The following is a 23,198-nucleotide window of genomic DNA, read 5'->3' as shown; positions in this document are numbered from 1 at the left end:
GGAAAGATCTCCTGGAGGAGGAAATGGCAACCCACTCCAGTATTCTTGGCTGGAAAATTCCATGAACAGAGGATCCTGGTGGGGTACAGTCCATGGGGCCACAGAGTGTTGGACAGGACTTTCATGCATTTAAACATCCATTAACATATTATGTTCTGTGCCTGTTGGAAACAAAGTATCCGATAAGACATGTCATCTCTCCTGTGGATTATGCTGCCTGACTTCCTACTCAATCCTTTTACCCTGCATCCCAAATGATTGTTCTGAAAAGTGAATTTGATCGTATTACTTACGCTAATGACTTTAATGCTTCCTTTATTCACTACTAGAAAAAGTTCTGGTTCTTTGAAATGATTTATGTTCCTTGCCAACCTCGTCAAGGTCATCTCTTGTCTCTACCCTGTACCCCCATCTGGGATAACTTTAGTGTAGTCTAGTTAAATGTACATCTAGATATACTCAAGTTAGAAACTAGGGGAATAAGTGGGTTTCTGGTGGCTCAGTTGGTAAAAAATCCACCTGCAACGCAGGAGACCCAGGTTCAATCCCTGGGTCAGGAAGATCCTCTGGAGAAGGGAATGGCAATTCACTCCAGTATTCTTGGCCTGGAGAATCCCATGGACAGAGGAGCCTGGTGGGCTGTACTCCATGGGGTCGTAAAGAGTCAGACACAACTGACTGACTAATAATGACACTCAAAAACTCGAAGCAGGTCTCAGGTGAGAATGAACGTCTTAACTCTGGATCCCCAAACAGCAGATCTCTCTGAAGCCTGTGACCTGGGAACACAGGCTGTATTTTTTTACCCTGTTGTCTTAAGTGGGATCTTTAGATGTTCCAACCTCACCTCAGTGTTACTATTAAGTAGTAAGGGAGAGCTAGCACTTGGATCAGGGTTAAAGGGGAGCATAGCTCTTTAAGGACTGAGGGGATCACTACCTCACTATATGACTTTGAAAATAGATCTAGGAAATTCCCTGGGAGTCCAGTCCATGCTCTCACTGCCAAGGGCCCAGGTTTGGTTCCTGGTTGGGGAACAAAAATCCCATAAATCCCCAAAATCCTGTGGCTAAAAATAAGAGGGCTATATAAATTTAAAAATTCCTTTTAAATTTTGGCATAAACTAGTAAAATAGCAAAATCTATCTGTGTATATACACACAGCACAGAAATATAAAGCAACTATGAAATTCAAATTACATCTCCAAAGTGGAAAGTATCTATTGCTGCCTAATGACCTAACCCCAAAATTCAAATGGCTTAAAACAAGCATTTTATTTTTTCAGCTTGTTTGCCCCATAATTGACAAGTAAAATTGTAAGATATTCCAACTGTACATTGTGATGATTGTATGTATGTGTACATATATATGATGACAATTTTAAAGTTCTAGTCTTAGCAGATTTTAATTTTACAAATTATAAACTATAGTCACTATGTAAAAAAGAAAATCATCTTACTTTTCTCGTCCTTCTGTGGGTGAGAAATTTGGAAAAGGGCCGTCTAGGCCCTACAGTTGATTTGGTGTCGCCTGGGGTGAGTGTGGCAGGGTGATCCTTCCAAGATGGCTCTTTGATTTGAATCCCTGGCACGTCATGACTCCTTTGCCTTACTGTCTCCATATCTTGTCCCGCTGGGCCTGTGCATACAGCTTGCATCAGCTCCTGTTGCAGTTCTGCTGGTTTTCTGGGATGGTGGTCTTCAAGTAATCGTGCTTCTTAAGATGACAGTTGGTTTCGGCAAGAACAAGGCAGTAGCTACCAGGTCTCTTAGAGGCTAGGCCTGAAGTAGGCTTAGCTATTATAGCATCAGTTATACCACACCCTGTTGATCAAAGCAGACCAAGCAGAGACTCAAGATAAAGGATCATAGATCCCAACTCTCAGTTGGAAGAGTAGCAGAATTTGCAGTCATCCCTAAACTGCCATAAAATCTTTTAGGCATATATATTTGATAAGCATAGAGGTTTCCACTGCCCCCTACCAAGTATTAGTAAGTACCACGCTAAGTCCTCAGCAGTCTGCAAATGTGTTGGCTGTCTTAGATAAAGACGAGGTGCTATTCCATCTGTTGTGTATACCTTTTGTTATTGTTGTTGTTCAGTCTCTAAGTCATGTCTGACTCTTTGTTACCTCATGGACTACAGCATGCCAGGCTTCCCTGTCCTGCATTACTTTAAAAACTTCTAAAATATTTAATGGCCATGATAATCAAAATTCGCTAAAGTTGTATTTCTTTGATTTCTGCATGTGTATTTTATTATCAACACATGCAGTTGCAGGAAGCATGTAGTTTGCCTTTTATGACACATACCTGAGATCTTAGGAGTATTAAAAATAGTTTATCAATGCCCAGGGTATCATTCTGGCTCACCTAATACCTTGATTTACTGAAGTCACAAAAGTTATTTTGGCTTTTTTTAATGGATATAAGTTTAGCCACATTGTAAAGCATAGCTTTGTGCAGGTGTTTTCACATGTCTGATCCATTGACATGAAAGAAATTCAACCTTTGGGTCATAGAGAAAAGAAGCAAAAGACCTAATAAAAAGCACATGTTAACCGTTAATGTTCATTTACCAAATCCTACTTAAACTCTTGTACTCTCAGAGCTAATTTCATCCAATTGCCTTTTAATTATAGTCTCTTGCTCAGAGTTGCAAATATAATAGCTTTTTAATATAACTTGCAGTGTTCTGTGTCCAATGTAGGATGTAATCATGCAATTTATTCAGTCAGAGCTAGTGCATTAGGTAATTAAAACATAAGCACACAAAGATTTCTGCACATGCATATTTGGCAGGAAAGTAACATAAGAATCTGACAATTTTTTTGCCGAGTTCTTTCTGGATAGAATATAAGGAAAATCCTATGTCCACCAGTGCACAGTGTAGCTAAGGTCAAATACAGAAATCAGATATGACTGTTTGGGAGACGTGTGCACATATCGTATCAAGAGAGTATGATAAAGTAGGAATGTAAGTGGTTTAACACGTTGTTAACTATGTAATCACAGCCTTGGTTGATATAATTCTCAAGCAAGATAGTTCTTCATTATCTAAGATGTTAGGAGTTGAACAGACCCTCAATCTCCTGTCCCTTTTAGAGGAAGACAAAAAAAAAAAAAAGATATGGGATTTCAGATAATTTTGACTATTAACAAAAATGGCCATTAAAAAAAAAGCTCTTTTGTGTAGTGATTACTTTGGGGGAGTAAGAGTTGACATATGCATAGGTAATTAAACCCTTCTCTAGTTTCCACCTTTATTTTGGTGTAACCAGATTTCATGTAAAATCAAGTGTTTTACTAGCTGTTTTAAAATACAAATAATTTTGGTGACATTTAATTGAGAAGAAATTTATCTACTCCTTTTTTGGCTGTCCTGGGTCTTTGTTGGTGCGCACAGGCTTTCCCTAGTTGCGGAGCAGGGACTGCTCTCTCAGTATAGTGCGGGGGCTCCTCGCTGCAGTGGCTTCCCTTGTTGCCGAGCATAGACCCTGGGACGCGTGCACTCAGTAGTTGCGGCTCCAGGGCTCCAGAGCACAGGCTTAGTTGCTCCACATGTGGGATCCTCCTGGATCAGACATTGAACCTGAGTCTCCTGCATTGGCGGACAGATTCTTTACCACTGAGCCACAAGGGAAGCCCTGTAATTAATTTTTAAAAAACACATTAAGGTACATTTTTATACATTTATTCATTCCATAATTTATTAAGTGCTAACTAATTATGCCCCATATATTACAGTGATACCACAGTTTTTTTGTAGAGTGTATTTCTGTAGTGTTAACTTTAACTGTGTTTGGCCATTAAATAAATTAAAAAACAAAGGATACATGCTATGAATCCAAATATCAGTGTGGGATTTAGTTATTGATCAGGATTTGGGGTTTGTAAAATGCCAGTATCTGGAGACATAAGGGACAAACAAGAACAGTTAGGAGGCTAGCCAAGTAATTTCCTACTCTCAGATCAGAATTTAACATAGTCTTGGAATCCAGATAGACACTTTCTCAGGCTGATGCTCCTTGTACATTTACAGGTAAACACTGAGATTTTGGCCCCTTCAGCTCCAGAAAGAGTCATCTCTGAAGGAGACCAGCCTGCACACACACGGGTGTTCCTGATGTTCCGAGTCCCAGCTCTCAAGTTTACAGCCTAAACTTTGCTATTGAATTTCTCTAGTCTTGACCGCTCTCTATTTAATCCTGCCTTTTACCTAGTCCTATTGAAGCTTCCTTCATAGTTCAGTCAGTACAGAATCTGCCTGCAATGCAGGAGACCTGGGTTCAATTCCTGGGTGAGGAAGATCCTCTGGAGAAGGAAATGGCAACCCATTCCAGTATTCTCGCCTGGAGAATCCCATGGACAGAGGAGCCTGGCGAGGCTACAGTCCGTGGGATTGCAAGAGTTGGACACAACGTTGCAACTACACCACCACCACAGTAGTAGTAGCTTGTTCTTAAGTAAAAATGAAAGCCCTTGATTTGAAAAAAAAAAGCACATATAGTTTTATTTTTGGCATTTCTAAAAGCAAGATTAACTTTAAATTTGATATGTTTATATTTTGTGTTGACTTTTTTCCCCGTGAAAAGTTGTTTATGGTACATACTTCCTCTTGTGGCTTCCCTCTGGCTGTGGACCTCTTTCTTTCCCTTTATAGCCTAGCTTCCTTTAAGGATATTTGTACATTTCCTACTGAATAAAGATTTATGCAACTTGTTCCCTTTTAATGGACATTTGTATTATGAATCAGACTACTGTTAAAACATGTTTTAGTCAACATCTTTGAACAAATTATCTACATTAGTGCACATATTCTGTAAAGTGGAATTCTAGAAAATATTTGGCCTAAAAAAAAACACTCATTATGGTTTGAACTGTGCACCATCAAAAATCCATGTTGAAATCCTAACACCCAGTACCTAGGAATGTAACCTCATTTGGAGATAGTCATCTTTATAGACCAAGTTACAATGAGGGCATCATCAGGGTGGGTTCTGATCTAGTCTGTCTGATATGCTTTTAAGAGGAAATCTGAACACAGGCATGCAGAGGGAAGATGATGTGAAGATACAGGCAGATGTCATGTAACCCAGAAGACAGTCATCTTCAAGCCAATAAGACACATCTGGAACGGAGTCTGTCTTCACAACCCTAGGAAGGAACCAATACTGCCAATACCTTTCTTGGAACTTCTAGCTCCGGAACTATGAGACAACAAATATCTGTTGTTTAAGTCACCCAGTTGGTGGTACTGTTATGGCAGTTCCAGAAAACTGGCTAGTGCACCCCTCCCCAAATGGCTTTTTATCCCTTAACTGACCATGTAGGAGAGTAACTTTCCCCCTACACCTCACTGTTCAATTTTTACCATGTTTTGCTAATTTGGAAGACAGCTAAATGATATCTCTTTTTAATGCACACTTCGATTTTTTAATACAGATTTAATACATTTCTAGGGTTTTATTTCCTTTTATTTAAAAATATCTAAAATGGATTCAAATGGATTGACATCATCAGCTAACTATTTACTATGATTAACATGGTTTGATACAATCATAAAAATAAGATGATTAAACAATATGCTTAACTTCAACTATGCATTAATTTATTGAAAATCTATTGCAATATTTTCATTCTCTAGAATTATCACTTGTATTAAGAAGTATACTCCTAAAAGGAAAAAGCTAAATGATTGAAAACTACAAAGTGAAAAAGTAAGTCAATTTCTTATTTATAGTATGAGATATTAAGTCTCATATCCAAAAATCCAATTTGTTAAGGTATTAAGGATTATGCTTTTTAAGTAAGTTCATTACTGACCTTACTGTTAGAAGCACGCTGTAATTCTACACAAAGTTCTAAAATAATTCCTCAGACTAGAGGAGCATCTTAGTCACATAAAAAATAAAAAAAATGGCTTGAGGGTTGCAATATTGATTTTAAAATTGTTTCCTGAACCAATTATCAATGAGGCATATTTGTTCCCAGTAACTCTTTAGTTAATATATGTTAACTCCTCCTGTTTAATGATTAGTTTTTAATCTTTTCTCACAGACTCATATTGGCCTTTGCATGAGTCAAGAGGTGGGCTTTCATGTTATTCGACTGAATAAATTTTCTGCGACAGCCTACAAAAGGACACACAAAAGGTTTCTCCCCAGTGTGGATGCGCACGTGTGTACGCAAGTTGAAGGACAGGGAAAAGCGTTTTCCGCACCCTTCAAAAGTGCACGGAAATGGCCTCTCTCCAGTATGAACCAGAAAATGTCTTTTTAGCTTTGTACTCTCCTTGAAGGCTTTCCCACATTCTGCACACACATGATCTCGGGGATTATGAACTCGAAGATGCTTCCTCAGGGATGTTTTATTCTTGAACTCTCTTATGCATCCGTCGTGAGGACAAACATAGCTTTCAGGAGCACCATATCCTTTCTTTGTATTTGGCCTCCTTCTAGTACATCCTGTGAGCTGTTTAGGTTCTGAAAAGTCCATGTTGGGTATTCCTCCCGGAGGAAGCTTCTTGCTTGTCTTGTACTCAGAAAACTCGAGAAGTGGATTCTCTCCAATCATCTGTTGAGGAAATTCTTGTTTTGCATCCCTTTTCATATATTCCAAAGAACATTCAAGAAGTGAGCTTGCCGCAAGAACCTGTTGAGAAAGGTCTTGTTCTGATCCGTCTTTCAGACGTTCAAAGGACTGAAGGAGTGGGTCCTCTTCCACGATAGGTTCAGAAAACTCACCTCTTATTATGCATTCTATGTAACAGTCAGAGAACGTATCATCTTCGACAACCCGGAAGCTAGTCTCATAGCACACATCCTCATCACATAAGATCCGTGTCGTGTCAGGAGGTTCCTGCTGGGCTGGCAGTGACTTGTCTGTACGGGCAGCTCTTCTACCCAGGCCTTTCTGGCTAGGTGTTGTTCCCCTTTTCTTCCGCTGCTGGTCCATGGTGTCCTGTTAGTTCCCTCTTTGAAGGTTTACACCAGGATAGATCAACCACTTCTGGGTAGGAGTGATCAGCCTGAATTGTCTTCAGCAAGCACCTGTTTAAGACAGCAGTCATTAGGTGAAATATATTCCAATTAATATAGTCTCAATTTGAGCCATGATCAGAAAATGACCTCAAAAAATGGCCTAGAACTCACTTTCTAATGATAGAATCACTACATTTACATCTTTGACTAATTCTCCAAGAGAGTAAGAGAGTTAGTTGTGAAGTACGTAAGACTTGGATCATAACCATTTCTTTCCTGGTTACCCCCCCCCCCGCCATGTTATCAGACCTTTCTAATTGATCAGCTAGCGTCTACTGGGCACTCATGATCTGCATTTAAAGTGCTCAGCGCACTTCATGGCATAGAGCAAATGCTGACCGCTCATGTGAGCTACTGTTAGTTCACTTTTATATTCATTCTGTAAGTAAATATAGGATCCTGCTAAGTGCCAGGTACTCTTCTAGACCAAAGGCAGCAAACTTTTTCTGTAATGAGACAGATTTAAGCTTTGTGGGTCCTGCAGGCCTGTGTCATAGCTATTCAACTCTCACTGTGGCATGGAAGCAGCCATAGACAGTACGTGGAGGATGGGCAGTTTACAGCAGAGACTGATTCGGTGTGTGGCTGTAGCTTGCCCATCTTTGTTCTAGAAGATGCAGATACAGAGAACAAACCACATGAGATCCACACATTCCCGTCTCCTATCAGTGCAAGTCAAAATAAAGGCACAGGGGAATTTGGCCCCAAATGGTTTTTGATCATTTTTTAAAAAAATCTAAAAGTAGCATTATGAGAGTTACGGCATGATTATATTCTTCCTAAGAGCCTTTTATTTAATTGTTACAATTGTTTAGCAATTAAGCAAAGGATCTAAAGATCTTTTATAAGATCTGTTAATTTTAGCCTGATGTCCTGCTGTAGGAACAAAAATCAAGTGCTTTTTAAAAAGGAGCAAATGTGTAAGTACCGGAATGAAAATTAACTGCTTATTTTTAAATAGCCATATTAAAAAATACCACCTCAAAATTTTGTGTCATTTACTTTTGGTAAAATAATACACAGAATGAAAACGAAACATGCTTTCATGTCTTCTTAAACACTATATACACACACATACATGTTTATGTATAAAGTAAATATACATTTAATATACTTTAGTATGTATATATTTAGTATATATATATATTCAGTATATATATATACTAAATATATACATTTAGTATATACTAATATATACTAAAGTATATTTGTATACTTTATAATGTATATTTACTTATGTATGTATAAATAAATAATGTGTAAATATATAACAATATATAAACTATGTATGTATTATATAAATTTACTTATCTGTATAAAACATATATAAATGGGGATTTCCCTCATGGTTTAGTAGTTAAGACTCCATGCTTCCAATGCAGGGGGTGAGGGTTTGATTCTTAATTGGGGAACTAAGATCCTGCATGCCTTAGCCATACACATACACACACACCAAATATAAATGTTATATGATATTTTTAAATTGCTAAGGGAGGATTTTTAAATGTCTTAAGCATTTATATATAAGTATGTCATATTTATAAATAAATTGCTCAGGGAAGAGGTTTAAATGTAATAAATATATATTTCTATACTATATACTTATTTAAAACTCTTCCTTTATCAACTGAAGTGCATGTTTTGTTTTTATTGCATGTTTTTCTTTTGCCAAAAATAAATATCTTGATTTTTTTGAGGTGGTTATTTTTAAACATGCCTTTTAAAAAATACTATGAAGCTGTTTATATATGTTATATTCCTAATAATAAAGTTAATGGTATAAGTATTATTTATTCTGTCCAATCAAGGAGACTGTATCCAGGAATATTTGCCTAACAAAATCTTGCTCTCATAGCTAAAAAATAATTTTTGTTTCATTTTATATTAGTGAATATAGCATTTTTGGAGCAAAACACTAGTGACAGACCTAAAGTAGGAAAGACCACAATAGCCCACTCCCTCAATCAGCTCATTTAAAGTAGCTGCAATTCATTTGATTCCAGCTTTTCTCTACAAACTTATCTCTTGCCATCTCCAGCTCTCCTATTTAATTTCCAGCCAAATAAACTCTCCTTTTGTAAAGTGTTTGCTCTTTCCTCTCAACAAAATACTACCTAGCCTCATATGTATATCTGTAACTTACATAATATTACTGTAATCAATTATATCTCCCCCCACCCCAAAGAAACTAGGATAAATACCAAGCTATTTACCAAGAATTAAAAATCTCTACTTAAAAACAGCATTTGCTCAGGCCTGCTTTCCTTGATTCTCAATCTCTATTCAAGTCTCTAAGCTAAATGCTCTCCTAGCTTCCTACTGCACACTGGCCAGAGCCCCTTGGTTCTTATTATCTCAGATCTGTTTTTCCTACCAATTGGAAAGCTCTAAGGCTGTGTCTTATCCACATGCCCCAGCACTCACTAGTTTTGTATAATGATGTATACATTATATCTTAATTGTATAAGAACTAATTGATGAATATACATTTAGTCATCAGACTGGTAATACCTCATCTAGCAATCCTATAAAAAATAAATTTACTAGGAGAAAAAGTTGCCAATCAGTGGTGCTAATGTGTACAGCACTCAACTTCTAAAGTAAGATTATTTGTCAGATCTGTGACCATGCCATTTCTCACAATATGCAAGCTTGTGAGAACGCTGTATAAATTGAAATGGTAATTTATTATGAGAACACTCCTGTTGATGCTCAACTACATCCACTCCGGTGGTAGTACTGGTTAAGCGTGGTATGAAGACAAAATCTGGTTGTTACACGTATTACTTAATGGCATGAGACTAAATATTATATTTTCTATTTCTCAAATTGTGATGTAATTACTTCCAAAGTACATCATTTACTTATTCAGTCATTCGATAAATATTTAGTAGCAAACATTGTTAGGTGCTGACGCTTTTAAAATAATCTGTGTTTTGGCTGCACCGCATGGCTTACTGTATCTCAGTTCTCCTACCAGGGATCGAACTGGGCTCATGGCAGGGAAGGGAAAGCATGGAGTCCTAACCACTAGGCTGTCAGGGAATTCCCCCAGAGCTGACTCTTAAGGCAGCAGAAAAGATACAAAGCCCCTGGTTTTCATGGAACCTCTATCTGTGTGTGATAGAAATGTAAATAAAGTTTTTATAAGATGGTAAATAGTGTCCGGTTGAGAAAAACGCTACGAAACGAAACCAAAAGAGGAAAAATGGAGGAGGCTATCTTTTAAAATGAATATCTGCAAAGGCTTCCAAGGAAGCATTAGAAGAAGCATCTGAAAAAGATTAGTCAGCTGAAAGGTGGAAGGAGAGTGTTCTTTTCAAGCTGCAGCAGAAAGCACAAAGGGATTAGCTTGCTGGATGGAAAGAAAGCCATGCTTGTTACACAAAATGGCGGGCGGAGGCCACAGAGGTCAGAGAGAAGGTTGGGGACGTGCAGGAGGGAGCCATTTGCGGGTAGTTCCCGAACCGAGGGGAGCCATTAAGGGGTTTCTTTCAAAGAAGGAAATTAGCATGCTCTGATTTAGGGGGAAAGACTGCTCAGGCCGATTTGTGAAGAATGGATTAAGGCAGGCAAGAGTGAAAGCAGGAAAAAAATCCCTTAGGCTATTTAGTAATCTAGGAAAAGAATGTTGGAGGTTTGGAGCTTGTGCTGGCAATGGAGGAGAAATGAAGAGAGAGGGAAAGTGGAGATGGCCTTTCAATTTGCTGTCGGGTTGGATGAAGAGGGTGAGAGAACAGGAATCAAGAATGAGTGAGGAGACTAATTTTTTGCTCAAGCCATTGGGTGGATGGCAGTGCCATTTACAGAGATAATTGAAGAGGAAAGAAAGGGAAAATAAGTTTACTCTCTTTATAATAATTTAAAAGTGTTAGCATAAAATAGACCTAGCCGTTTCTTGCAATGAAAGCAATATCGTTTTGAAACAAAATTTAAAAATGCAATTTCAAGGAAATTTCAACCAGGCATCTGTTTTCTTGAGAGTGTATTTACTTTCCTACTTTGGTTGGAAAGTTTGAGGCCAGTGGCTGGCCCGAAACAGCTGTAGATTAAGGCCGTTTAAACACTGAAGTCTACCGGCCAAGGTCCACTCCCCACCTGGTTCTAGGATGACAAAACAGTTCCCATTCGTGATTTTCAAAAATTTTTTTGATAGGGATACAGTTTAAAATCCATCCTAAACACATACCCCTTCTCCAACAGTTGAAAAAGAGCAGTTCCACTGAACGGTACTTACCCATGCTACCGCGAAGCACTCTGTCGCCTATTCCAAGTCCTTTCGAAGGTAAAAATGTAGAAAAAACTGCTACTAGAGCTCCCCACACAGGTTAAAATCAATGTGCTTTATGCTCCAAGGGTTGGATCCACCCTCCTTTGGATGGTCACAGGTTACACCTACTTTTCAACTCTGCATTGATTAGTCGAATTTAGGAGGAAGGCCGTACCTATCCCCAGGAAGATTGAGGGATCAAGCAGCGGTGGGCGTGGAGGTGGGTGTGACTCAGGTAGGTTTTGGCCGCCTGACTGCCTGCCTAGGTCACCTTCAACCGGGAGCCCAGGGCCAGGGCCGACTCCCCACCCCACCCCTGCCCCTCACCCCTCTGCCACGTGGGAAAAACCTCTGAATCCCTACCGCCCAGTTTTAGCAAGAAGTAGGCACTCAGTAAATCTCTACTGAACAAATAAGTAGAATCAAATTTAGGAAATTCTTTGTCAGTGAAAGAAAATCCATTTACCAGGAGGCAGTTTCACCCCTCCAAACGAACACCACGCCTTTCCTTGTGCTTTCTCTTACCTTCCCCCAGACTTCATCCCAGATCTCACCCTACCCTCGGTCTCGGAAAAATGCCTGTGAGTCTTTTCCAGCCATTATGCGACTCTCCTTGTCTCTGAAGATAACTCACTTTGAAAGTACCGGTCAGTCCACGCTCAGCATTGGCTATGGTCTAGTGAAGTTTAATAATTTGTATAAGTACACAGATCATTAAAACAAAAACCAAGTCAATGTTTAAAAGCCTCTTAACATTTTTCACGTGTATATCTGGGAGCAGTTCTCCACTTTTTTTTGTCTGCTTTAGAATAAAAACCAGTGAGAAAAATTGGAGATCATTATTGGAGATTATTGGGGCAATAATGACTTTTTAAAAAATGGATTATTCCCCGATCTTCCCCAGTAGGCCACACCAGGTCCCCATCTGTTTGATATCAAAATTATGTTAAGACTTTCTTAGCTCCTTACCTGGAAATATTTTTATTTGCAGGTGAATTTCTGAAGACAGGGATTGTGAGAATCTACTTCTCTCTCGTTCTTTGGGATGCACCGCTGTGGTCTCTAGAAACTGCAGGCAAGTTCTCCGAGCAGGTTTGAATCAGATGTCTGTGTGTGTGTGATAGAAATGTTAACATTTTGTGTTTCAATAAGAAATACAACTTCAAGGAGCCAAAGAATCCGAGAAGAACATTCTTTCCAAGCCTTTAAATGGCAGTATCATTGGTCCTTGAAAGTCCTTTTCCTCACTGGAGGCTGTCTCTCTATATAAACTGTCATTATCATCATTTACATATCTAAATGATACTTATGCTAAACAAAATATAAATAAATGATAATATCACAATATTGCGTATCTGTTGTATATTGATGTAATGTATATAGTACATATAGGATGACGTATATAGAGTAATAGACACACATACACACATGTAAGTAAAGCTGAAGATTCTTTTTTTTTCCCACCTACTTCTGGCATCTTATTTGCCATACTACACCTTTCTTGTTTTCACCCCCTTAACCTTTGAGACAGTGCATACAATCAACTAGATTAAATTATAATCTCCTTCCCCACTACTGATTCAGTCTGGTCACTTGATTTGTATGAATGTAACTCTGCATGTAAACTGGAGCCTACATGTTTAGAAAATCTAAATTTACATTTCACACTATACCTCTTCCATAAATTATTTTGATCCCATTTTGTTTTAGCTTTCCTTTCCATGGCCCTAGAGAAGTAAATCAAAAAGAAGGAACTTGTCTGTTGTCATGTGAACCCAGCTCAAGGAAAATTGAATTTCTTCAAAATGAGCTAGGGATCCAATTAAATCCGGAAACAAAATTGGGCTGCCTTTTGAAATTGATACAAAGAGGGTGGTGGATGAAAACAAGTGGCTTTTTGGATTGCTGGGGCTTTAGTCATAGTAATTCTTCTACAAATAACATTTTAGGTGGTTTTTAAAATTTGTTTTTACTTTGACAGCTTATTTCTGTTATCAACAAATATTGTCCAAAAAAAACCTTAGGATTTGAAAACTGCAAATATGCTGTAGTTCACTCTACACATATGTAAGTTTCTCCCTCAGTCAAGCTGCTGTTACGGGTCCTGGGGATCTGTGGCCCTGGCCTCCTGGGATTTTCAGACTGGAGCTGCAGGGCCGAAAATAGGGCAAGGCATGTAACTTATTGGTTTCTGCAGAAATATTTCAGGGATGCCCCCAAATTCAGTATTTAAGATTGATAATATTTTAATGCAGTATTCAGCAAATAAAATTAGTGCAAAAATTCATGATGAGCACAATACCAAAAATTTAAATAAAGAGAACTAAATAATCATGCTTTGTAAATATTGAAATTCAGGCTGTTGTTAGGACAATGAAGGATAGGTTTTGGATGTCACCAGAGCCCAGAGTAGGAGACTGTGACAATCTGGAAGTTGAGGAAGATTTCCCTAGAGTGCTGGAATCTGGTAGTCAGCCAAGAGCAGAGATCACTCAGAATAGACAGAATACTTATGAAGGCAAGGGGGACTAGAGGGGATGTGCAGTGCCAGACCCCCAGGCCTTGTTAAGTCATGGAAAAGAAGTTAGATATTTATGCCAAGAGAAACGGGAATGGAATATTTTAAGAAAACATGTGTCATATATAGTCAATGCATATTAACTTTAAACTTGAAGAATGTTGTTTCATTGTTGGAGTTTCAGTCTATCTCTGTTTGACTTAGCGAATTAAATGTTTTACATGCATTGTCTCATTTTATCTCAAAATCAAATTTATAAAATGGTTACTAACATCATCACTATCACTTTACTAATATTTTAGCTTAAGAATTCTGAGGCACAAAAGAAGTTTACACACCAGTAAGGAGCTAAACTCAGAACTTGAGTGTGCTTAATTCTTTGAGATACAGCATTTTATATTATGGTATTTTACAAACTGCATGGGTATAGCTTTCATAAAAAGCCTCTTGCGTTATTATTTTCAGTAATTTATAATGCTCTTTTACATACTTATTTGATTTTGATAGAAAGCTTATGAATTGTTATTACCCATTTTATGGATAAGGAAATGGGAAGTCAGTAATGACAAATGCCTTACTGAAAGTCACAGAGGTATTAGTTTATGGGCCAGAGTTTAGAACCTGACTCTTGCTATCATGATACAAAGTTTAAAGGTAAAGTTAATTTTCCAAGTGCAGTCAGTTGTTTAAAGAGCTTTTAAAATGTCTTTTTAGAGTTTCCATTCCAAAGAAGTCAGTTAATAATATATGTTTCTCCTTGAAATTTGATATCTTAGTAGATCATGATGTTTATGAGGGCATATTCAGGCACACTTTGACGACATTAAAAATATATGTGATTAACATATAACATTAGTTGCAGGTGCACAGCATAATGATTTGATATATGTATATATTGCAAAATGATCAGCATAATAAGTCTAGTTAACTTCCATCAACACACAAAGTTACAAAATTTTGTTTCTCGTGATAAGAACTTTTAAGATCTATTCTCTTAGCAACTTTCAAATACACATGCAATATTTATAAATATAGTCACCATTACATTTCTAGAACTTATTTTATAATTAGAAGTTTGTATCATTTGACTCCCTTTACCAGGCTGAGTATCGAGGGGTTAGTGGGGCACGGGGGCCACAAAATGGGTGAAAAATTCTACATTAAAAAGAAAATCTAAGTGGATGCAGTTTGGTACTTCACCCTGAGCTGAATGAGACTTGTATCAAAATCTTGTTTATTTTCAACAGTCTTACACTCTTTAGATGAAAACTGTAACCACATAAATATTGTCATGTTTCATTTCCTCTGTGAGCATTGAACAGTGGGCTTCAATGCAGGAGCTAAAGGCGATTTTTTAGACTACAGATTCTCCTCAGTCCTTGACAGTGACTCATGAATGTTATTACTGGGCAGTATAAGGTGAACTGTCCACATAACTCCTTTCCTATTAAAGAATTAAAATTGGGTTAACCTGGAGAAAAATTTTAGAGCTTGAAATTTTGATCTAGCTTGATCGTTGATTAGCTTTGATCTTGCTTGATCTGTCTTACTTTATGTAATTTCTCATTTTTTCCCATAAAAATTTAGGAGTCAACCTCAGATGTGTTTTCTGTTTTAGCTTTCTTATTTTGAGATATTTTGAGGTTTATGGAAGAGTTGCAAAGATAGTACAGGTCATTCTTGTATATCTTTTCACCCAGTTTCTCTTAATGTTAACATCTTATGTGAACAGTGTACATTTAGCAAAATGAAGCAATCAATATTGGTATAATACTATTAACCAAATTCCAGACTTTATTTGGACTTTACCATTTTTTTCCCAACAGTTCCTTAAAAAATTTTTTGTTCTGATCCAATCCAGAGGCCTTTTTGTATTTAGAACATAGTTGAGGCACAGACATAAACTCCACAATGTAACCCCAGTTCTAGTCCAGAAAATGTAATTTTTGCCTTAGAATATCCTCTTTAATATCACCTCTCCCATAAAATTCACCCCAAAATTGATTCCAGCTTATATCTCTCTTAAGACTCAAATCAAGACTTGCCACCTCTCAGGAAACTTCTTCTTCTTTTTTTTTTTCCATGATTTTATTCTTTATTTTTTTTAATGTTTTGTTTTTATTTTTTTTTAATTTTTTTTTATTAGCTTTTTATTTTTTACTTCTTTTGGAAACTCAGTTCCATCTCTCCCTGCATAGAACTGGGATTCCTTGGTGGCTCAAACAGTAAAGAATCTGCCTGTAATTGCAGGAGACCCAAGTTCGATCCCTGGGTTGGGAAGATCTCTTGGAGAAGAGCATGAAAACCCACTCCAGTATTTTTGCCTGGGAAATCCCGTGGACAGAGGAGCCTGGCAGGCTACAGTCCATGGAGTTGCAGAGTCAGACATGACTTGGCTTTTAGGGAGTGTATTCTATATGATATAATCAGCCATTTAACATCACCTTTAGAAGTTTTTCTGGTATGTGTAATGTGATAAGTAGAAAACCAGTAAAACACATCTGTGCAGGAGAAAATCATTGTAACACATTGGAAGCTCCAGGCTTTTTAAGGTCTATATGTTCTGAAAAGGAATATGGTAGAACAATAAAACCAGAACAATGGTTTCTGTTTTTGTATTAAAAATTATGAGAATAAATGATGAATGTCAGCCTGTGAATAATGCTGGTTCTGCCCTTATTTGGGCAAAGAAAAATGTATTAAAAAATAGTCCCGGGCTACACAGTCATATATAGTCTTTTTTTTTTTTTTTTTTTTTTTGGCGTTTTAAGATTTAAATTTAGATTGTTCAAACTGACTTGGAATCAGTGTGTGAGCATTTTGTCATTGCTGAAAACATTTGAAAGATGCAACTCTAAATAATTTGTTTACATATATGGTTAGAAGTGGGTCACTGTGGGTAAATATGTAAACATCAGTGATTCGTACAGTCTTTGTTTTATTTATTTATTGAAGTATAGTTGATTTACAATGTGCCAGTCTCTGCTGTACAGCAGCCTGACTTAGGTGCTCACTTATACACATTCTTTTTCAGTGTTCTTTTCTGTGATGATTTATCACAGAATTTTGAGTACAGTTCCATGTGCTATACATTAGGACCTTGTTTATCCCTTCTAAGGTAATAGTTTGCATCTAGCACCCCCAAACTCCCAGTCCACTCCTTCCCTTCCTGCTTCTCCCTTGGCAACCACGAGTCTGCGCTCTGTGAGTCTGTCTCTGCTTTGTAGATGATCGTTTGTGCCATATTTTAGATTTCACATAAAAGTGATATCATATGGTATTTGTCTTTCTAACTTACTTCACTTGGTATGATAATCTGTAGTTGCATCCATGTGGCTGCAAATGACATTAGTTCATTCTTTTTCTTTGGCTGAGTAGTATCCCATAAGCAATTGTTGATTTATAAGTTCAGTATGTTATCTTTTCATAGATCTTCCCTGTAACTCAAATGGTAAAGAATCTACCTACGTTGCAGGAGAACCAGGTTCAATCCCTGGGTTGGGAATATCCTCTGGAGAAGGGAATGGCAATCTACCTTAGTATTCTTGCCTGGAGAATCCCATGGACAGAGCAGCCTGGTGGGCTACAGTCCATGGGATCGCAGAGAGTCGCAGTCAACTGAGCGACTAACACTGCTGTACTATCTTTTCTTTTTTAAACTGAATTTCCCAAATGGGCTATAAGTCAAGTTGGTTCAGGTGATATACTTTATCTAATTAGATAGTGTAGGTCCTCATTTCTCCAGTTTCACATAACTGTTTTGTCCGCAAGAAGATGCAGTGGGAATGAAATATATTAGTTTTTTAGCTACACCCATCTTTTTAACTTTCAACATGTAATAATATTTTGAATTGTTTATTAAAATGTTAAAAAGCTGTAGAATGTAACACATTAGAGCCCAGAAACTGGCCTGTATACATGGGGTAATGTGACTCATCTCCATCCCCCTGAACTTTGTGTTGAAAGCTAATCCCCAATGTGACTGCATTTGGAGGTGAGACCTTTGGGAAGTAATTAGTTCATGAAGGTAGAGCCCTTGAGGTTGGAATTAGTGTCCTTAGAAGAAGCCAGACAGCTGGCTTCTTCTCTTTGCATCACTGTGAACATGATGAGAGGTTGGCAGTCTGCATCTCAGAAGAGGACTTTGACCAGAACTGACCCTGCTGCTGTCGTGATCTTGGCTTTCAGCCTCTAGAATTATGAGAAGTAAATTTCCCATAAGGTGATAAAACACTCAGTATGGTATACTGTGGCATTTTATTATAGCAGCCTGACTTGACTAAAACCCTAAGGCATGACAAAGGTGACAGTGGGAAAAGTCTAGTATTTTCAGAAACAGTTGGGACGGTTAGTTATCTGTGTGGCAAAAAATGAATCTTGACCCATAAATGACATTGCACACATAAATAAGTTCCAGGTTGTTGCTATAACCATGGATTGTAGATATAATTGTGGAAGGTAAAAACAGCTTTGAGAAAGAAATAGAACAGCTTCTTAAATTTGGGATTGAGAAAGCTTTTTATTTGATACACGAAAATACTGAATATAGAAGCAAATAGATAAATTGGATGAGATTGAAATTATAAACTTTAAGATGAACCACTGAAAGAATAGAAAGGTATATCCTGGTGATTTTAAAAAAAGGTGTATGAGATGCCACTTCCTCCAATGGTTTTCCATCTCCCTTAGGAAAAAAAAAATCCCAATTCCTTCCTATCTTAGAAGATAAATCATCTGGTCTCCACCCACCCTTCTGCCTCAACTCTGCTCCTTTTCCTCTCAAGCCAAACTATCATCTTCATTCTTCCATGTCCATATCTCGGCCATGTTTATTGGTAGGATTTTTGACCTTATCTTTCTTCTCTCTGAATTTCTCCACCCTGGATTATCACAAGCCTGGCTCTTTGCTCCATTGGAGTCAGTTGTAGGGAAGGGCCGGTATAAATGAGATTCCTCAGATGCTAGGATATCTCCATTTCCTTCATGGCACTTCTCACTCTAAAAGATATTATTACCTGCCCCAATGTGGGAGGAAAGTACAGGTAGAAGAGAGGCAGTCCAGGACTGAATGTCAGTTTACCCACTTGAAGTGTAGTCTGTAAATAACAGAGGGCAAAGAAAAAGCTGAATGGATTTTCTGCAGGGTACTCATCAAGTTTCTTCAGGTTGCTGGGATTCTTTGCTTGGATAAATACAAAGGCTCATGTGGAGGCCGCTGGGTATATGTTTCCTTTCCTACAGAGAGAGCCAAGACACCACTGCTGTGGTAGGGTAATAAAGATGTCTCTTGCTGACCCAGTCTGGGAAGTCTTTGGGCTTGGAAATGGGTCTCAGACATGTGTTGCTAGGTCAGAATCGCTTATAGCTTCTAGTGTGGGAAGTCTCCTCTCCCTGCCCCTAGGATTTCAACCACACAATGGCCAAAAATTCAAGGGAGGTAAGCATTTTAAGACATTGGCAGTGGCTCAGTGGGTAAAGAATCTGCCTGCTATGCAGGAGACACAGGAGATGCAGGTTCGATCCCTGGGTGGAGAAGACCCCCTTGACTGGGAAATGGGAGCCCACTCCAGTATTCTTGCCTGGGAAATCTCACGTACAGAGGAGCCTAGCGGGCTACTGTCCAGTGGGTCACAAAGAGTCGGACACGACTGTGTGACTAAGCAGCAGCAGTCATAGGAAAGAATTGTTAAGTTCTAAGAGAAAATAATTTTAGCTTTGGTACCAGTTTGTACCATATTCTTGGACCGCCTTTTTCTGAACTCTTCTCCTATGCGTACCAACTCACCTTCCTTCTCTACCAGTGTGGTAGTCTTAGCACCTGAGTCTTTTGAGTTAAGTCTCTTTAATGTTTCTAAATCTTTTCCGTCTCTACATGCCCTACATGTGTTTTCCTCTGCCTGAAGTTCTTTTCACAGTTTTGTTCAAGACATTGGATTGATTTTTTTTTGTTCATTTGATAACCTTTCTTCTTACAGTTGTATTTGGAGTGATAGTAAAATCATATATTTAATATCCTTTCAATGTTTCTACTTATTTATAATGACATTGAATGTCTTCTTCAGACAAAGGGGCCCCTGGGCATTTATAGCCTTTCTGCATAAGTGCCAAGCCTCTTATCAGACACTGCAGCCAGTCTCCTAAAACACTGATGATACATCTTTTGCTTCCATGAAAATTTTGAATAGGTTCTAAAGCATACAAGAAAAAAGGTTTTAGTATGTTTTTGAAGCCTTCTCTAATCTGGTTCCAACCTTTTCTTCCTTTTTACTGTCTACATATTAAACTCTTCCAAGGCTTGCCTATTTTTGGCACTTGGTCCATATCTGGACTTGGCTAAGAAAAGCTTTTACATTTTTAAGTGATATAACAACAACAAAAAGAAAATCAAAAGAATAGTGTTTCCTGATATTGAAATTCATGTGAAATTAAAAGCTCAATAACCATAAATAGAATATTATTGGAACAGAAACATGCCTATATGTCCAGCTATTGGATAGAGCTGCTTTTTATATTACAACAGCAGAGATGAGGAACTATAACACAAAACCTAAAATATTTATTATCTGGCCCTTTATAGAAAAAAGGCTTACCGACCCCTGAACTCTTCCATTTTAGCTGAATTGAGCTGGTTCATCTACAAAATTCTGCTGCTTTTATGTGTGTTCTTAGGACTCGGCCAATTATCTTAGTTTTCAATTTTCTCTTCACACCTGCTCCGCACCATGGGATAGATGTTCACCTTTTTCCTCACTGTTTCCCCCAGACTTCTCTGTTTCCTGTGCCTCACGCTGACCAGCTTTGCTGAAGCTGACCATGTCAGACTGTTACCATCACCACTACCCTTTGATGCTGTTGGATGTAAGGATCCCAGTACTAATGTTAGTGACTTCAGTGTCTGCGAGGATGGATGATTCTTCCTCATCTCAGCCACTTCGTGGTCCAAACTTGTCATTACCATGCGTGTATGCTCAGTTGCTCAGTCATGTCCGACTCTTTGTGGCCCCATGGACTGTATCCCACCAGGCTCCTCTGTCCATGGGGTTCTCCAGGCAAGAATACCGGAGTGGGTTGCCATGTTGCCATTTCCTTCTCCAGGGGATCTTCCCCAGCCAGGTATCAAACGTGCATCTGTTTTGTGTCTCCTGCATTGGCAGGCAGATTCTTTACCACTAGCGTCATAGCCTCTTTCTAAATTAAAAAAAAAAAAAAATTAGTGTCATATTCTCTCTCTCTCTCTCTTTATATATGTATATTTTGTACATATATTTGTACATGTATATCTACATATATATGTGAAAGTGAAGTCGCTCAGTCGTGTCTGATTCTTTGCGACCTGTGGACTGTAGCCCACCAAGCTCCTCTGTCCATGGGATTCTCCAGGCAAGAATACTGGAATGGGTTGCCATTTCCTTCTCCAGGGGATCTTCCCGACCCAGGGATTGAACCCAGGTCTCCCACATTGCAAGCAGACGCTTTAACCTCTGCACCACCAGGGAAGCCCACATATATATGTACATATGTGTGTGTGTGTATATATATATATATATAGTCACTAACATATATATTAGCGACTTAACCACCACATCCCAACTTCCTTTGGGCCTTCCCTGGTAGCTCAGTTGGTAAAGAATCTGGCTGCATTGCAGGAGACCCAGTTTCAATCCCTGAGTGGGGAAGATCCCCTGGAGAAGGAAATGGCAACCCACTCCAGTATTCTTGCCTGGTATGTATATATATGGATGTTGGTTTAGTTGCTAAGTTGTGTCCAACTCTTTGTGACCCCATGGACTGTAGTCTGCCAGGCTCCTTTGTCCATGGGATTTTCCAGGCAAGAGTACTGGAGTGGGTTGCCATTTCCTTCTCCAGGGGATCTTCCCCACTCAGGGATTGAAACTGGGTCTCCTGCAATGCAGCCAGATTCTTTACCAACTGAGCTACCAGGGAAGGCCCAAAGGAAGTTGGGATGTGGTGGTTAAGTCGCTAATATATATGTTAGTGACTACATATATATATAAATATATATATGTATGTATGTATGTATTTTGGCATGCTGCTTGGCTTGGGAGCCTTAGTTCCCCAACCATAGATTGAACCTGGGCTCTCTGCAGTGAGAACATGGAGCCCTAACCACTGGACCACCAGAAACTCTCCATATTCTCATTTAAAAGCATCATGATCTATGATCACCACTCTGGTCTTCCTGGATCACCCTGTATATCTAATCCAACAGTCTGCCATCCAGCAGCTCTCCATCTTTTCACTCTCTCTTCCTGCTCTTTTTCTCACTTCCTGTCTGGTCCACCTTAGATTACATGGCCCATTATTTTTTTAATTCCCTTATGTACACAGGTTATAATCCTTTATTCCAAACCCTGAGGTCTGATCTGTTTCCAGATTCAGATTAAAAAAATAAATTAGATGATAATATATTTCCTATATACCATGTTATGTAGTATCTGCAGTGAAACTGATGATTATTCCCAAGTAAGTGTTATCAGTAAGGGCTCTAAATAGTTTTGTGTCTATTCAAGTTGAATTTTGCTACCAGATGAGTTATGAGCAAACTTATGAAAGCAAAACAAAATAAAGCATTCCTTTTTCCATGCTCTTTTTTTAGATTATTGAATTGCAGAAGGGGATTTGGACCAGGGCCTTAAATTCCTTGTTCCATTCTTAGTTCATTTTCTTCTCCAGTAAAGCTTCCACCCTGGTTAAAGCAACTCAACCTACTCTGAGTTTGCATCCAGGCAACTGAGCAAAAGGCACACCTGTACTGATGGTACACGTGTGTTAAGTTGCTTTAGTTGCGTCCGACTCTGTGCGACCCCATGGACTGTAGCCCACCAGGCTCCTCTGTCCATGCGGTTCTCCAGGCAAGAATATTGGGATGGGTTGCCATGCCCTTCTCCAGGGGATCTTCCTGACCCAAGGATCAAACCTGTGTCTCCTGTAACTCCTGCATCGTGGGTTGATTCTTTACTGCTGAGCCACCAGGGAAACCTACATAGTCTATGGAGTTCTCCAGGCCAGAATATTGAAGTGGGTAGCCTTTCCCTTGTCCAGGGGATCTTCCCAGCCCAGGGATTGAACCCAGGTCTCCCGGGTACTGATGGGTCTCCTGGGAAAGTATAATTCCTAATGGAGTGGGCTCTTCTCTTGTCCAGTAACAGTGGTCCTCGCCAGCAGTTGTATCGCCCCCTAGCGGGCATAAGTATTTTGTGGTGTTGTTCAGTCACTAAGTTGTGTCTGACTCCTAGGGATCCCAGGGACTGCAGCACGCCAGGCTTCCCTGTCCTTCACCATCTCCCAGAGCTTGCTCAAACTCATGTCTGTTGAGTCAGTGATGCCATTCAACCATCTCATCCGC

General features: G+C 38.8%; 1 protein-coding gene across 1 annotated transcript; it reads right to left on the bottom strand.

Moving 5' to 3' along the window:
* Nucleotides 1-1,379: 1,379 nt before the first annotated feature.
* ZFP42 (ZFP42 zinc finger protein) lies at nt 1,380-11,391 on the bottom strand. The gene is made up of 2 exons (XM_015104536.4): nt 11,281-11,391; nt 1,380-7,052 (listed from the first exon to the last, which is right to left on the bottom strand). Exon 2 carries the CDS (start codon nt 6,955-6,957, stop codon nt 6,055-6,057), a length of 903 nt encoding a protein of 300 aa, XP_014960022.1. The 5' UTR covers nt 6,958-7,052; nt 11,281-11,391; the 3' UTR covers nt 1,380-6,054.
* Nucleotides 11,392-23,198: the final 11,807 nt, after the last annotated feature.

This window comes from Ovis aries, chromosome 26, assembly GCF_016772045.2.
Source record: "Ovis aries strain OAR_USU_Benz2616 breed Rambouillet chromosome 26, ARS-UI_Ramb_v3.0, whole genome shotgun sequence".
NCBI lineage: Eukaryota > Metazoa > Chordata > Mammalia > Artiodactyla > Bovidae > Ovis > Ovis aries.
The sequence above is the reverse complement of the archived record's forward strand: the minus strand, read 5'-3'. Positions and strand labels throughout refer to the sequence as shown.